General features: G+C 40.3%; 1 protein-coding gene across 1 annotated transcript in view; it reads left to right on the forward strand.

The window, feature by feature from the left end:
* The first annotated feature begins 367 nt into the window (after positions 1–367).
* The window catches only part of oca2 (oculocutaneous albinism II), a 143,760-nt gene continuing 128,070 nt past the window's right edge, over positions 368–16,057 (forward strand). The window contains exons 1-2 of the mRNA XM_061236206.1: positions 368–502; positions 9,740–10,012. Coding sequence (XP_061092190.1) covers positions 9,768–10,012 — 245 coding nt within the window. The 5' untranslated portion in view covers positions 368–502; positions 9,740–9,767. The remainder of the gene's footprint in view (positions 503–9,739; positions 10,013–16,057) is intronic.

The following is a 16,057-nucleotide window of genomic DNA, read 5'->3' on the forward strand; positions in this document are numbered from 1 at the left end:
CAAAGAAAGACTTAACCTTGTATTATGCAAATTTACACAAATCCCACAGAGCACTGTTTCAAATCGACTCAAGTCAGAAAGTACAGCTCTATTTTCCAAAGCCCAGCCTCCTGTAGCCCACCACAGTGCTCCTCCCCAAGGCAAGCTGCTAATGAATGAATTTGTGTTTGGAGAAAAGGGGGCTGGTGCAGTAGTACGCACATAGCTGTCACTAAGTAACAGCCAGGGGTGGGGCACTCCCAACATCCACCAAGGTACAGCCCAAAACAAAATGATCCCTCTTCCCAGACGAGGAGGCAACTCCACTTTACTGACTGTAACTGCCCCTCTATCTTCACTGGTACCAGCTGTCTCACACAGCCCATCTGTTGGATGTAGACTTTTATAGCTTTATTACAGCTTTCTAATTTGTTACTGTGTTATTTGTCATCATCATCTCTCTTATTGTCATCTTCCCTGTCTTCATCAGCATCCTCTTCCACGTCTTCATCAACTACTGAAGGTACATATTTATGCATTTTATTCATTGTCATATTTATGCATTTTATATGCCAGTACCTGTAACAAGATTATGCATCCCAGTGACATCATGTCTTGTTCTGGGTCATATTTTTACTATTGTAATTACTGTAAAATCACAGTGCATCATGTCTGATATATTTGAGAGTGATTAATATGTTCATATTTTTCACTGTAACATAGTACATATTGACATTTTGACTTTGGAGATTTGGATCTTTTTAAAATAGAAGATAATTAAAGAATAGACTTATTAAGACAGGTATAAAGATTTATAATCACCGAGAAATAGAAATGTATTGAAAAATGTGTCACTATATACAAGTGTCACTTTTTAATTATTATATAATAACAATAGCAATGGTGGTGATGATGATGATGGCGGTGGTGCATGGAAGTGGTCAGAATTTAATCCAAAATACTGCCTACTTAATAATAGTATTTTACCATTTTTCTTCTTTTTGAAGCATAAATCTTTATGGGTTTTTAAAAAATAAAAACGGATTTATATAAATTAACCTGATCTGTATGTGTCTATTGTGTTTTCTAGGTTTAGCATTTTAAGTACTACTGAAGCTTAAAATTCCCTTAGCTGCAGGCTTATGTTAATTAATGAAACCACAAGAAACAAATAGCAAATTTTCTAAATAAATAAATAAATTAAATAAATAGAGTAAATAAACAAATAAATGAAGAAATTAAGGAAAGGAAAGTGACAGTTATTCTTGTGTGTATAAGGTGATTAAAATGCTTTTTATGGTTTTGGCTCTGCTCTTCCATTTAAAATGTTTTGATGACTCTCCAGAACTACTCAGTTAAGAACATTACTATACAACATGTAAAAAAGTAAATAAAGGTACTCAGTACAATGTCTTAAATCAATGCTTACAGACTACATGTTGTCCCTGTTTGGCTCGAATTAACACTAGACATTTTACTGTAAATAAGAATAATCAATACCGCTGCTTTTCACACAATCCGCTGCTTTTCACACATCGGGTTCTTCATTACTTCCCCTACATGAATTTTATACAGTCTATTCTGCCCCAAGGCTAGGTACTGTTCATTCAAGGCTAGATAAGAAGCCTGGTTTCATAATCTACAGTACCCCCCTCCACCTACTCTCACATGTAAGTCTTGGGGGAAAAGTGCCAGGGTTTTGCTTATCCTGTTACATGTTCAGTCAAGTGCTTAATCTCTCCCAATTTCTGAAACACAACTCAGATTCTTATTGAGAATTTTTTTTTGTCATGAAACATAAACCGAGCAGTAGTTCAATGGGCAGAAACGTGTTGTTGAGGAGGAGAAGAATCAGACTGGTCAAGGCCGGCAGAAAGGTGACAGTAAGGCAAATAACCACACATTACAACAGTGTTATGCAGAAGAGCATCTCGGAACACACAATGTGTCAAAGTGGATAGGCTACAGCAAGCCAAGTCTAAAAAATATGTCTAATAAATACCTAATAAAGTGCTCACTGAGTGTATATGCGCAATAAGTTGGAATAATAATGTCAGTCATTACAACCATGTACTGTAATTGGGTCAGGTGTTCAAATCCAATGCCCTGCTTTCCAGCATTCTTCAAAGGCACAGGTTACTTCCACTATTTCGATCATCCCTCACATTTTCAACCACAATCCCCAGCATTTCAGCCCTGCTGTACCCCTCCCCTCCTGTAGAAATTAATCCCCTCTCAGAGTTCAGAGACCCTGTCTGCCTGTTGTCCGGAGTCGGCACGTGGAAGAATCAGTGTGATTCTGTCAGTCTGTCACATGCTGCGCTGTAGGGTTTGTTTTCACACCACACTCTGTACCTCAGTAGCTTTAGATCCCCTGACCGGCATTAGCTCTGTCAGGGGGCTATGACATGTGCCAGTGTTGATGTCTCATCTAAGAGTACAGTGCATGTTCAGTGTTAAATCATACATTTACAGAGTACATACTGTATGGTCTCTATTGGACCATGCTCCTTTACTCTGTTAGAGTAGAATTAACACTGGAGAATTTGCTGCTTTGTCAGTTACTGTTAGCCTTCAGCTAGCCAAAAGTAAAACAGGTTACAGGATGACTGTACCTATAAGTGTATGTAAGAGGTCTGCTTGCAATTTGGTGGTCAAGAAGGGAGGGGCATTGCTTTGTATTTAGCTATATATGTATCTCATACAGAATGTTTCCTTTGTATAGCCTGCTATGCTCATTCACAAAAGCAATATTTCCATAATATTCACTTAGCTTGTGGCTTGTAGCCACTTGGGGTGGCCTTGCACCTAACAATACTTCCTATTCATAATATAGTACATTGGGCTCTCTAGCCTCATTGATTATGTAGTGGTAGTCTAACCTGCCTATAATCTGCCTACAAAATAATAGACAGATGAACACATACACAATCCCATCAACCCTCTTTCTTCCAAAATATCTCACTTGCCCCCCAGCCCCCCTCCCAGGATAAGCAATATAAATTGTGGCTTCAGTAGCTTACACTTATTCTAAGCCATTGTGTTCTTCTACTGGCCAGTCAAATGGAGTCTGGAGAGGATGTGATTCAAGTCCCTCTTGAAAAAGAGATGCCAATGTCACACTGCTACAATACCCAGGCCTGACTGACCATGCTTGAGGCAAGAACACCTTGGCACAACTACAGTATTTTTTTTGTCATGCTCCTGTTGAATGAGACATTTATTCCCACCGGCAGAACAAGACCTGACTCGTGCACTGAGCTGTAACAGTTTTAACAGAAAAATAGGAATCCCATATAGAGGCCTTTAGGATCATAAGAAACCCTAAGATAACCACATTCCACAACAACAGCCATCAAAGAACCGTCAAAGACCATAAAATGTGTGCTTTTAAAATCATTAGCCCCTGTGACTCCTCAGGATATTCATCTTTCCTGTCTTCAAGACAGCCATATCCTGGGCTGAACTCTCCTTGTACTTATGCTTTCCTCATTCACCCTGCGCTTGAACAAGAGGCTTCTTCACAGTACTGTATGCTGAGGGCATGGCCTCATTAGACCACATGCAAAAAAAAATATTTAGATATCAATTTTCCATCGTAATCTAATTGCATGAGATAAATGACTTTCTTCACACTTCTCTATTGAAAATGTACATTTAGGTTTAACCTAAAAATATTACAAACTTGCCATCTAAGCCATTGAGAAGCCAGCATGGTCATATTCATGGTTACATTCAGGTGAGCTGGGATTTGACCCTCTGTGCATGTGTCTCATGCCTGATAGTAGTTATGTAGCTACCTGTTACAATAGTTAAGTGAGCTAATAACGTCTTGATATAACTGGCAATATTAGAAGCTATTGTGAAACATTTCGACTAAAGATATCTCACGTGTGGTGAGTTAATAACATTTAGAATTGTCTCACAGTTACTGTATACTGACTGAGCAGCTTGGCCTACCTTTTAAATAAAAACCAACTCGATAAAGAAAAAATGTGTTACTTTGCAACCAGCATTAGGTCTACTGTTTTGGCTTTGCTAGACAGACACTTTGCCCATACGTCTCGGTTACTAGGATCCAGATTTTGGGTATGAGTAGCGGAAATACATGACCATTGTACGAAAGCTTGAAGAGCAGTCAAAACACTTCAGTGAAGAATAATGATTCTTTGTATGGAAAATAGAAATATTTGCCATTGCATAAGTACCCTGTTACTGAGATAACTTCCTGCGGAATGTGACTATAAATATTTATACATGTGATGCTGAACATGTCCAATTTCCGCCCTAACTTGGAATGTATAATTATCTGCAACTGCTGCTGCATTCAGGAGATTGTAGCCCTCCGCGCTTCTCCTCTGAGGTGCATGCCTATATTGAAAAGCCATACAAAATTCTAGCTAGATTCTTATGTGTTCAGTATAAATCATATACTGAACACACATGATGGCAAACATACAGTACCAGTCAAAAGTTTGGACACACCTTGCCTTTTTCTCGATTTTTTTAATAATGTTTTATTTCCACTGTTTGTAATCAAGCAATTCATATGTGGTCATAAGTGCATATTCTCATATTTTATTAAACCATGTTTTTATACATTTTGGTTGCACAGCACTTTTTATATATAGCTCCCAATTTCAATGTTTGAGACAATTTCACATAATGTCAAATAAAATAGTCATGTTTTGTATTTGGTTGCATATCTATTGCATAGCATGACGTCCTGATGTCTGTGACCTATCAATATCACCAGAGTCTGGATATATTGTTCTCAGGTAGTCCGACAAGCGATACTAAAACTCTTTGCATTTCAATGGATCTCTATGGGAATTTGGGGGTGGGACTAGATTCGGCTGCAAAATATGCTGATACAGTATGGAACACATTTGTTGTCGAGAGGCTTTTGGCTCAGTCCGATGTAGATGACGTCAGCTCAGGGGTTTATATACAGTATAGCAACGTCATCCTATAATTATGCAAAAACATACGTCATGTCACATGGGAAATTGCTTTACAAATAGCTCTGAAAAATATCACTTTGACTGCACGATATACATACTTAGACCAAAAACATTTTTACTTTTGAATGTGGGCCTTTAAAGACAGCCATTAAAACAGCCTGTTCCTGGTAAAGCTCATGAGAGGCGCTGGAGAATAGACAAAACTGGATAGAGATTTTGGTACTTAAACCTCATAATCTTCTTCTTATGGATATCAGGCCCTAAAATAAAAAGGTACATTATGGGACCTTCAATATGCAGTCTACAACAAGGAAATAAATGTGTACCCCTAACCGACTGAACCTCCCATATCCTGGTTGATTGCTAATCCTATATCTCAATGACTATCTAGGCTTATAACAAGCCTACACTCTTGCTTGTAAACCGTGCTTATAGTGTTTTATTGCTCCTTTCACCCCATTGGGCATTAAAGCCCAGATCTACGCATCTGTATGCATTCAGTGAGCTTTACAGCATATGGATTGGTCAGCTGATATAGTGGGTTAAGTGAACTGAATGACCCAAACAGATGACGCAAAGATAAGAGATTTGTGCACAGATGCAGACAGTGACTTCATCTGCTCATAATCTAGTGTATGGTTCCTCAGATATATCTGACTGGGGGTCAAATCCCTTTTAGAAATCGTTTGTGTGGGTGGAAATGCATTGATAAAATAAATTGCACGTGTAAACAAAGTAGGTACCTTTCCACATCAATGGTTAAAATGTTTCATGCATCTGAAAAGCAGTCTGCATTTGGTCCCCAGGTTAGCTGTTAAATTTCTCTCTGGACATTAAAAATCCCTCACTCCCAATCCCCAGTTTGATGATACAATACAGCCCTTTAGATAAACAGATTGCATTACTCCAAGTGCACACAGTTGAAGCCCAAAATGTGTTTATATTCCCTATATACCTACTGTACCAGTCATAAATCAGGCCTAAAAGCAAGCAGCTTAATATCTGAGGATATCAACCAAAGGATCTTCTTGTGGTCAGGTTAGCAGAATCTTGCTATTCACATCCTCAGACTAAATACTTTATTCCTTAACCCTCATCCTCCCTGCTGAAAAAAAAGCTCAAAGCTAGGTTTTGAAACAGCTGGTACTGTTGCAGTTCAGACTGGCTCCCAGCTTGACATGGTTTAACCAGCTCAAGTTATGTTTTGAAACCAGCTACCAGTTCAGACAAGCTACCAGCACTTGCTGATTGACCAGCTCATGTCAAGCTAGACCAGCTTTATGACCAGCTTGGCATTGCTGGTTGACCAGATCATACCCAACTAGACAATTTTCAAGCTGGTCATGCTGGAATAGCTGGGTTTTACAGTAGGGCTCTGTTTTGTGGGTCATCTGTATCGTTTAGACCTGTGGTTTCCATACCAGTGGTAAAAACACTGCGCCCACAGCACTATGTGTGTCAGTCACCTGATTCACGATGCAATCGTGCGGATGAATGAGTGCGTGCAAACTGTAGATCAGATAAACCTTCTGTCCCGCATGTGAGCTTTACTTTGACCTACTTTTGTTCAGTTGAAATTCATGTAATGGTAATCGTCTTATATCACACACTGTACACTAAATTGTAATCAGGGAATGTACTCATTAGCCAGGACCTCGAACATGGCCCAGAGCCCCCTGTGTATGCTGGCGTTAATTCCAACAAATCTTTTCTTGAGCAATTACAGTCCTAAAACTATAGTATAGATTCTTCAACAATTGTTTCCTTATACTTAATTACACAATGCGAGATTGGCTCATTGCTATTTGGTTTGATTTTGAACACTTTTTTTTTGTTTGTTTCATCGACCAGGTGTCACTTTTTTAGCAAATACTGATTTCACCTCTCAGACTTTAATACATGTTAAAATGGCTCCTCTTTGTAAAGGAAAATATTACTTATGTGAATAAAGGCGTTAATTCCCGGGATATCAACATGAGGCCTTTATTATCCAGAGCATACATATCTATTTCAGACATGATGTGGCCTAGAGAGGGTGAATCATCATGAATATACATCAAAACTATGAACAATTTACAGCATGTTACAATCCAGGGGCTTGAATTATGGTGGGAATGAGAACCAGCACACACAGGGGGCCCCAGGGCCCAGTTTGAGAACCCCTGGCCCATGATTTTGTGGATGAAGGGGGAGAAATTTCAGATTTGGAGTTGCAAGCAACACTATTTGCATTATATGTCTACTCCATAGAATAAATGTGTAGTGAAATAACATTATTTTTAGCAGGTTGTCTTGAAATACCCTTGTAATACCCGTGTAAACTCAGTGAGTATACAGTAAGTGTAAGATAATTCCAAATATTATTACCTCATGTGCATGTTAATAATATTTTGAATTGTCTTGCGGTTACTGTATACTGACTGAGCAGCTAGGCCAGCCTTTTATATAAATACCACCTGACTCGATAAAGAAAAAAATGTGTTACTCTGCAACCAGCCTTCGGTCTACTGTTTTGGCTTTGCTAGACAGTTACAAGAGCTTTGCAAGACAGTCACAGCAGCAAGAGACCTTTTGTTTATTGCTACTAAGATACACAGTGCAGCCAGAGAGAAAGAGAGAGAGAGAGAGATTTGCAGTTTGTTTTTGCTTTTGCTTCACATTGCTTTTGCCTCAATCTACCACAAGGGGTCATTCTATCCTACTCATAGTTTCCCCATTCAGACTAATGAGGATATTGATATCAGATTAATTCAATTGAATCTGTCATGAAATCTAAAAGCTGAAATACCAGGGGAATAATATAAAAAGTAATTCTCATGTTATTAGTTGCACCTGACCCACATTTTATGTCCATGCAACTGCGGCATTGCTTTGCTCCCATACACAATGCACAGTGCAGTCATTAGACTCACCATTTTATATAAATGTTTCACATGTTTATTGTCTCTATATTACCCCTTTCCAGAGAATATATTTGTGATTAAAAATCACCCTTCTGAAATGTGATGCCATCTGCAACTAGATAACAATTGTGCTCAGGAATGATATTTCGTTTTTTAACGATTCTTATATTTATGTCTGTATGAAATGAGCATAATCTTTTTTTTAATGCTTTACATAAATGTGTTTTTCTGAACAATGTAAGTTGACAGTCTGCCCTCATTCCATATTTTTTTGCTTTTTTCAGTCAGGCAGAACATAGAAAGGCTAACAGATAGAGAATAAGTCGCAGTTCTGAAGGCATGGCAGGGGATGAAACCCAGGGGGGTTAAGGGTTGGCCACCCTAGAGACTGCCACATATTCAACTCAATTCACTTTATTTGTATAACGCTTCTTACAACACACACTGTCACAAAGCAGTTTTACATAGTTTCCATACAGTCAAGGCCAGAGACCCCCTCAAAGCAAGCCTAGGGCAACAGTGGCAAAGAATCACTGACTAACAGGAAGTAACCTTGAGCAGAAAGCAGCTCAGAAGGAGAGCCCATCTGTAATACTTATAAATGGTAAATGGTTGGAATTTATATAGTGCCTTTATCCAAGGCACTGTACAATTGATGCTTCTCATTCACCCATTCATACACACACTCACACACCAACAGCGATTGGCTGCCATGCAAGGCGCCGACCAGCTCGTCAGGAGCATTTAGGGGTTAGGTGTCTTGCTCAGGGACACTTCGACACAGCCCGGGAGGGGGATTGAATCGGCAACCCTCCAACTGCCAGATGACTGCTCTTACTACCTGAGCCAGGTGCCCCATATCAAAGAAGGGTCTGGATCTTGACACAGGGAAGGCAGGGCTAGCAGGACAGTTAATAGATTTGTGAATATGACATGTCACCATGTTATCTTTTCAACATATTAATAGGGCTCTACTGATTAAAATATACTCAAAGTAGATGTATAGTTTTACAATGAATAATAATAATTAATTGTTAATGTACATAATTCATTCGTTCAATTCAATAGAATTACTGGCACCCTGTTACTGGAAAAATACTTGATCTACCTCTGATCAAGTGGGGTCATATCTTAATGGCTAACACCACTACAGAAGTTAAGCTCATTTTATATGTAAGATGTGTTAGACCTTGAAAATTAGATTAAAAAACATCTGCAGAGGGCTTTCTCAAAAGCCTACCCAATATATTGATATTCACCGTGCACAGTGTCTGATAGCGGTAGTGACAAAGTCATCACATTTTCTTTGCTGTTACCTTACACACAACACTCTTCTCACTCATCAAACACCAACATGTAATTTATTTTCAAGGATTCTTTAGCTCCATATTGAATGAGGCAATTGGTATGTCATCATTGCAACAGCATTAATGTGTTTTTCTTGACACCATGAGAAATGGAATATTTTGCAATATATTCTGAATTTGTGGATTGTTTTATTTGTAATGCAGCAATGATTTGTATATTTGCCCATATATTGTGGAGAGTTGCAGTATATTGGTAATTAATTATTATATAATATAATATATAATAATATATAATAATATACATTTTAGTTTAAAATACAATAATTCATACAATTTTCAGTATATTCCATTTATTTAAGTTAATACTTTCCACAAAATAATATATGCAAATAAATGCAAATTATAAATGCGCTATTAAAGCTTTGTTCAAGAAGCATACAAAATATGGAGCGGGTGGGGTAAGATTGGGGTAAGTGGGCACCCCACTTAATAACATATCATAAGATATCTAACATTGCTTCAGTTATGTTCAGTTTTATACAGTTTACTCACTGCTCTTCTCTCCTCTCCTCTGCCCTGTGCCCAGGTTCTGCTGTTCGGAGCCGTTCTCCAGGATGTATTTGGAGAACCAGACCAAACGGGAGATAGAGATGTCGCAGGCGGTCACACAGAGCCACCAGGGCAGGAGTGGTCACAGAACATCCGATGCGGTCGCTGGGAACTTCGACGAGCCGCGACTGCTCAAGAGCTTCTCAGAGATGATGGAGACCCAGAAGCTTCAGCAGGCCGTGGCGGCGGGCGCCCCCGGCCACTGCGTCATCTACGCCGAAGACTTCGGCCCCGTAAGAGAGGAGGAAAGGTGAGAGAGGTGCCGTGGAGCCCTGTTGGTTAAACCATGTTTTGGTTTTTTAATGCCCCCCACCCCTCTTTTTCCAAATTTGGAATGCCTGATTGTAGTCACCAACTGTGACCCATATGCAGAAAATGCACCAAAAACAACTGATCACCGCTTCTTTTCACATTGAAATCCACAAGCATAGGTGGCACATACATTATACTGGAGGAAGTTTTGCCCCCTGATTTGTCAACAGTAGTCACTAGTGAGTGACAAAACAATTTAATCCACATTTGCCAATGGCACAGTCCAGATTTTATACCAGACTGTGGGTTTTTAACTGATATAAATCTCTCCCAGATCATACAACATCGTGCCTCATGAGGTGAGCAAATGTTAACTTCACACACACACACACACACACACACACACACACACACACACACACACACACACACACACACACACACACACACACACACAGGTCTCCCGCATTTACTGTGCACCATTTCTGTTTATATTGTTGCATGTGTTGCAGTCATTACTCTGCCACAGGTGTTCCCTTCAAAAAGGCTAATTGTGGGCTTTTATTTGAATAATGTGCTATAGCATGGAATTTTAAGTGAGCTGAAAGTGGCTGTGACATTTGCCCTGTTTTTTAACGATCCAGCATAATGTTACCTCTGGCTCAAACCCTGAATAGCAGTATTGCTGTATCAGGATCAGCGAAAATTTCATTTGATTCAGAATAAAATATTTCATGCTGTCTATTTGTGTCATATTTTCAATCTAAAGTTATACAACAGAGCTGCTTGTGTTCCCGTTGTTACATTACATTATTGGCATTTGGCAGACGCTCTTATCCAGAGCGACATACAACAAAGTGCATACCCATAACCAGGGATAAGTTCGCTGAAAGACCCTAGAGGGAAGTACAATTTCAACTTCAACCGTTGTGACATCACATGCCAGAGAAGTAATGTTCCAAAGTCACTTTGGGTGTTCCATTAGCAGCGATAATTTTATAAAATTTCTGTATAATTTCATGAAAATCTTATTTACTAAAAATAATTGTTCTAATATCTGTGGGGCAAGTCATTATGTGATGCTTACCCTTGAAGATAGTCCTGAGTCCATGAGTCGAATGATAACTAACATGCACTGTAGCCTAATTAGAGAGGAGTTTTGTAGTTGTTTTGTAGGCTACTGAATATGCACTTAAGATGTTTGCATACCGTAAGTCAGGGTTAACATTGCAATGCAGCCCTAAGATGACCTTGATAGTCATTGTGGTGTGCTGTGCCTTACATGACATTCTCAAAAGTCATAAAAAGTGTCAGACATAGATGATAGTACATCAGGTGCACGTGCACGTTGCCCTCTTACTCAATGAGTGCTCTTTTGGGCGGTGGTATTTATAATTTGTATTATATATAAGTACGCACAGGTCTGCAGTTTTAGCGTCATGCGTAATTGCTCTAGCGAGCCAACGGCTGTAGTACCGGGCACTACTTGTCTTTAAAAACAAACAACAGACGCCCACTTGTTATGGATTCATGTTGCTGTACTGACACATATCTGTAGATAACAGGTAACTATAATATGGATTTCCTACTGCATACTCTTTTTCACTGCCAGTTTTCCAGTGAGCTTATTAGTCAGGGGGCAGTTTCTTTATGTGAAGTCGAACCTAGCCTGAACAAAAACTGCTCCTGGGCAGTTTAGCTCTGCAGTGTAAGTCACCATGGTGACTTGTAGCTCTGATATTCTAAATGAAAAAAATAAAAATGAGATCTGCACGAAGATATGCCATTTACAATTTATGGTCAAATCTGGTTGTACAAACCATTTATGTACAAGTTCCCTGACTGATTGCAGAAAATAGAGCCCTTCACTGGCTATTTTACTCTCTGGTCCTCTGACCATGAGTTAACTCATGTATGGTTTTTATTGTTTGTTAAGTATTTATTTCATTATTGTGGTGCATCAGGGACCTTAGTTGCCGACTGATTCATTGACTGTTATCCAGTGATCCAAATGTTCTGTGGAGCTTGCCATGGTGGTCAGTCCTTCCATTACATTGGTCTATAATAACCATATAACTTTTTTGTTTTAATGCCGTTTTCACAGTGGCTGTTGTTGAAGGATAATAATTATTTTGAATTGAACCCATTTTTCCAAACTAGTTCCACTGTGCTTTTCAGTACTTACAGTGAGCTCCATAATATTTTTTATACACTTTGGTTTCACCATGTAGAACTTGAAGTACTTTATACCAAACCCCCACCCAGCATCACGAGGTACTCGTAGTATTCCACTCGTCATCCTCGTGGATGCGGACCAGGTGGTAAGCGTTGCGGAGATCCAATTTTGTGAAGAACTGGCACTTTTGTAGTGATGAAAAGGCAGAAGAGATGAGTGGGATGGGGTAACGGTTCTTGATGGTTATGTCGTTGAGTCCACGGTAGTCAATGCCACAGGGACTTGTCCTTCTTCTCCACAAAGAAGAACCCAGCTCTGGCTGGAGATGATGAGGGACGGATCAGGCCGGCAGCCAGGGAGTCACCAATGTACTTCTCCATGGACAGGGTTTCTGGGACTGACAGGGAGATGAGACAACCTCTAGGGGGAGTGGTGCCGGGATGTAGCTTGACGGCACAATCATAGGAGCGATAAGGAGGCAGGGAGCAGGCTCGGGATTTACTGAAGACCTGTCCAACGTCGTGGTAGACAGACGGGATGGAGGACAGGTCAAGAGGAGTTTCAGGAACAGCAGGACAGGATTCAGACTGACTGGAGGCTGACAGGAGACAGTTGAGGCCCCAACCTGTGATGGTTCCCCGGACCCAGTCCATTTGGGGATTGTGCCGGAGGCGTCAGGCCCTGCCCAAAACCACAGGGACCAGGGGAGACTTCATGAGGTAGAAAGAGATCTCCTCCTGGTGGTTTCCGGAGATCTGCAGTCGAACCAGGGAGGTGATGGTGTCGACAAGAGCAGGGCGTTCACATTAGATACTTCCCGGCTTAGAGAGCAAAGTTTGTGCTTGTGTACTCCCAGGCATGTCCCTGGGGTCTCAGCGCTTCCATAGTCGGGTTTGGGCTCGCTGGGTCCATTCTGGCCAGATTGGGTCGGTAGAACAAGCAACCCAGATGCAAGACTGAGGTGTAGATTTTATAATAAAGTTTTTATGAAATAGGCAGGTCAGACAGGCGAAGGTCAAGGGCCAGCAAACAGATTCAGTCATGATAAGGCAGTTCGTAATACAGAGTCCAGGCAAAGGGTCAAAACTCCAGCAAACAGGTATAACACGGATAATCCAAATTGTAATTGTGGTCACAGGCAAAGGGTCGGTAACAGACGGGCTAAGCAGACAAAAACAGAATTAAAAATTCACTTTATATATACAAAAACAGGTCGATACAATGCAGTCCAAAAGCTGATAGGAACATGGAAGTCGGGGACGAAACAGGTTATAACAGAGATCAATCAGAAATAAACACTGGAGAGTATATGGTTCTGACACAATCTGGCGACGAGACTGAAGGGTTTAAATAAGACAGAAACAGCAATCAGGTGTGGGAAACAATCAGGAAGTGAAACACAGGTGAAACAAATGAACTTCTGAGTCAATTGAGCTGACAGTCTACGGAGTGCACAGAGGTTACAAAAAACATGGAAACACGACACACTTAGAATAGAATACAGTGAAAACATGAAACCTAATACCTTCTAAATGCGGTTTTCCATCAGATATAAGCTCAATTGGCATATACAGTGTAGCCTTAAGTCTTTGGACAAAAGCATTTTGACATCACCCCATATGAATGTAAATATCCTCAAATTAAAGCTGACACTTTAACCTCATTGTTTCACTACAAATTCAATGTGGAGTGCAGAGCCAAAAGAACAGAAATTGTACCACTGTCTGCATAAATACAGACTGCACTGTAGAAATATATTTAATAGATAAATATTATTACTCCCAACTTTAATAATAATATAATAATGTTAATTTACAATACTTTTTTGTACTCTAGAAACAGTTCCACAGTGACAGGCTGTAGGATATACATGCTATAGCACAGAGCTACAGAGGCCTGGCACAGATGAGGCATGAAATGGGTGTTTATTTTCACAAAACAAAAGTTAGTGGTGGCAAACAACACAGGCAAAGACTTGAAAGGCTTCAGTGCTGGGGAACTGTAGTAGAGGAGGGTGTGCCAGGGTCCAGGTCTTGGCTATGGTTCTGAATGATAAAAAAAGCAGCCAGTGTGTCTTTCTGGGAGTCAGCGAACTCCTAGACTGAGCAGCAGAGGCCCTTCTTATCGTGAGGCAGACGATTACAAGAACAGGCTGCAGCTGGTCCTCTGGCCAAGTGGCAACCAGCTGCCTGATTGAAGGGATTGAATAATTGAGGCTCGTGAAGCTGTCCAAGCTTGCAGAATAGCTGGCTGATCTTGCTAGCACTCTCCATGGACTTGATGCTTCCTGGGGATGGGAAGGTGACACATGCACCTGTGCATTGCTCGTGTGCGGGCAGGAGCGGGGATTCCCTGCACCACAATGTGCATAGGGGGGTGCCTTGTAACTCAACCACGTTCACTACAGTAACTCAACCAAAGCAAGGGGCGGCCTGTAGCGTCGTGGTTTAGATATATGACTGGGACCCGGTTCGATCCCTGGTGTTGCCACAATAAGATCCACACAGCCTTAACCCTTAACCCAGCATTGCTCCAGGGGAGGATTGTCTCCTGCTTAGCCTAATCAACTGTATGTTGCTCTGGATAAGAGTGTCTACCAAATGCAATTAATGTAATGTAATGCAACAATGTACGGTTCTACTAAAAAAGTAGTATGCCAACTGAAATACCAAATGCCTGGTAATTGACTGATGATAAATCATGTATTTGATTATCTGCTTTAGGCTGTGCAGGTATGCTGAGGGAGGTTATTCTATGAGCATTTCAGGGCTCACTTGCTTATTATATATAGTGGAAATGTAGTTGTTTCTTTGCGTAAAGCATTGAAAATGACATGTAACATACTGTTTCTGTGAGCAGTTACACAAGGGAAGTACACTTAAGCACTAATGTGAAGCTGTGCTCATTGTTTTTGTCAGACAGATTGAAGTCAATATTGGGACCTCAGAGGTTGAGTCTGAGTCTGTCTGCTGGCTGAATACAGCACTTAGCAGAAGATAATGTAAAACAGAACCAAAGTACTCAAGTGCACGGGATGTGAGAGGAATACATTTTTAGTTTTCATTCCCACTTGGACAAGAGTCAATTTAGTTAATGCTTTCTTATTTTTGTTGCTATATGAATACACAACTTGCCAGGAAATTAGTTCTGATTATGTTTGCTTATGTGATGTCATGGAAAAACAAAGATGTGAATATAAAGTGAATGTATGGCAATTTGAAAGATTGTTACAGTACAGTTACAGTATCACAGTCATCCAAGAGCAATGTGGAGTGATGTGGCTCTGGAGTCCAGGGACAAAACTGTTTTAGGAGTGTAAAATAGTGAGGGGTTTCTGTTCATTTCAACTGGGAACTAAATTCTGTTCTGCAGTGATGACCTTGGAAATGAGAAAGCAGGTGGAATTTTGTAGCTGAGATGACTACATAGCCAGATGCAGAGAACCAGTTTAGCAGGGGTTTGTCCGAGATCCAGGGCGGACACCCCTATTCTTTTAATGACTGCATTGAGTCACCTTAGTTAAACATCTCATCTGAAGGCCTGGACCTTATAGAACACCAAGCCATGTCCTTGCTGAAAGCATAGGTTTCTATTTTATCCAGACAGAAGATTGGCCCCTATCTTCAGTCAAGTTTAAGGGTACCGGCCCAGGTGGTATGGCTGCTAACAATTGCCAACTTTTCATTCTTGTGATGGGGCGCTTTCATTTATAGAGCTTTTTCTATTTCTCCATGCCACAGATTAAACACAGCCAAGCAAGTGTGTTAAATTAAAGATATTGTGAATCGACAATGTGTGTGTTCTGGAGAGACATAACCTGACAGAGAAGCACACTGGACTATCTACAAAATAACTCAATAATGTACT

This window comes from Conger conger, chromosome 3, assembly GCF_963514075.1.
Source record: "Conger conger chromosome 3, fConCon1.1, whole genome shotgun sequence".
In the NCBI taxonomy this organism is placed as follows: Eukaryota; Metazoa; Chordata; class Actinopteri; order Anguilliformes; family Congridae; genus Conger; species Conger conger.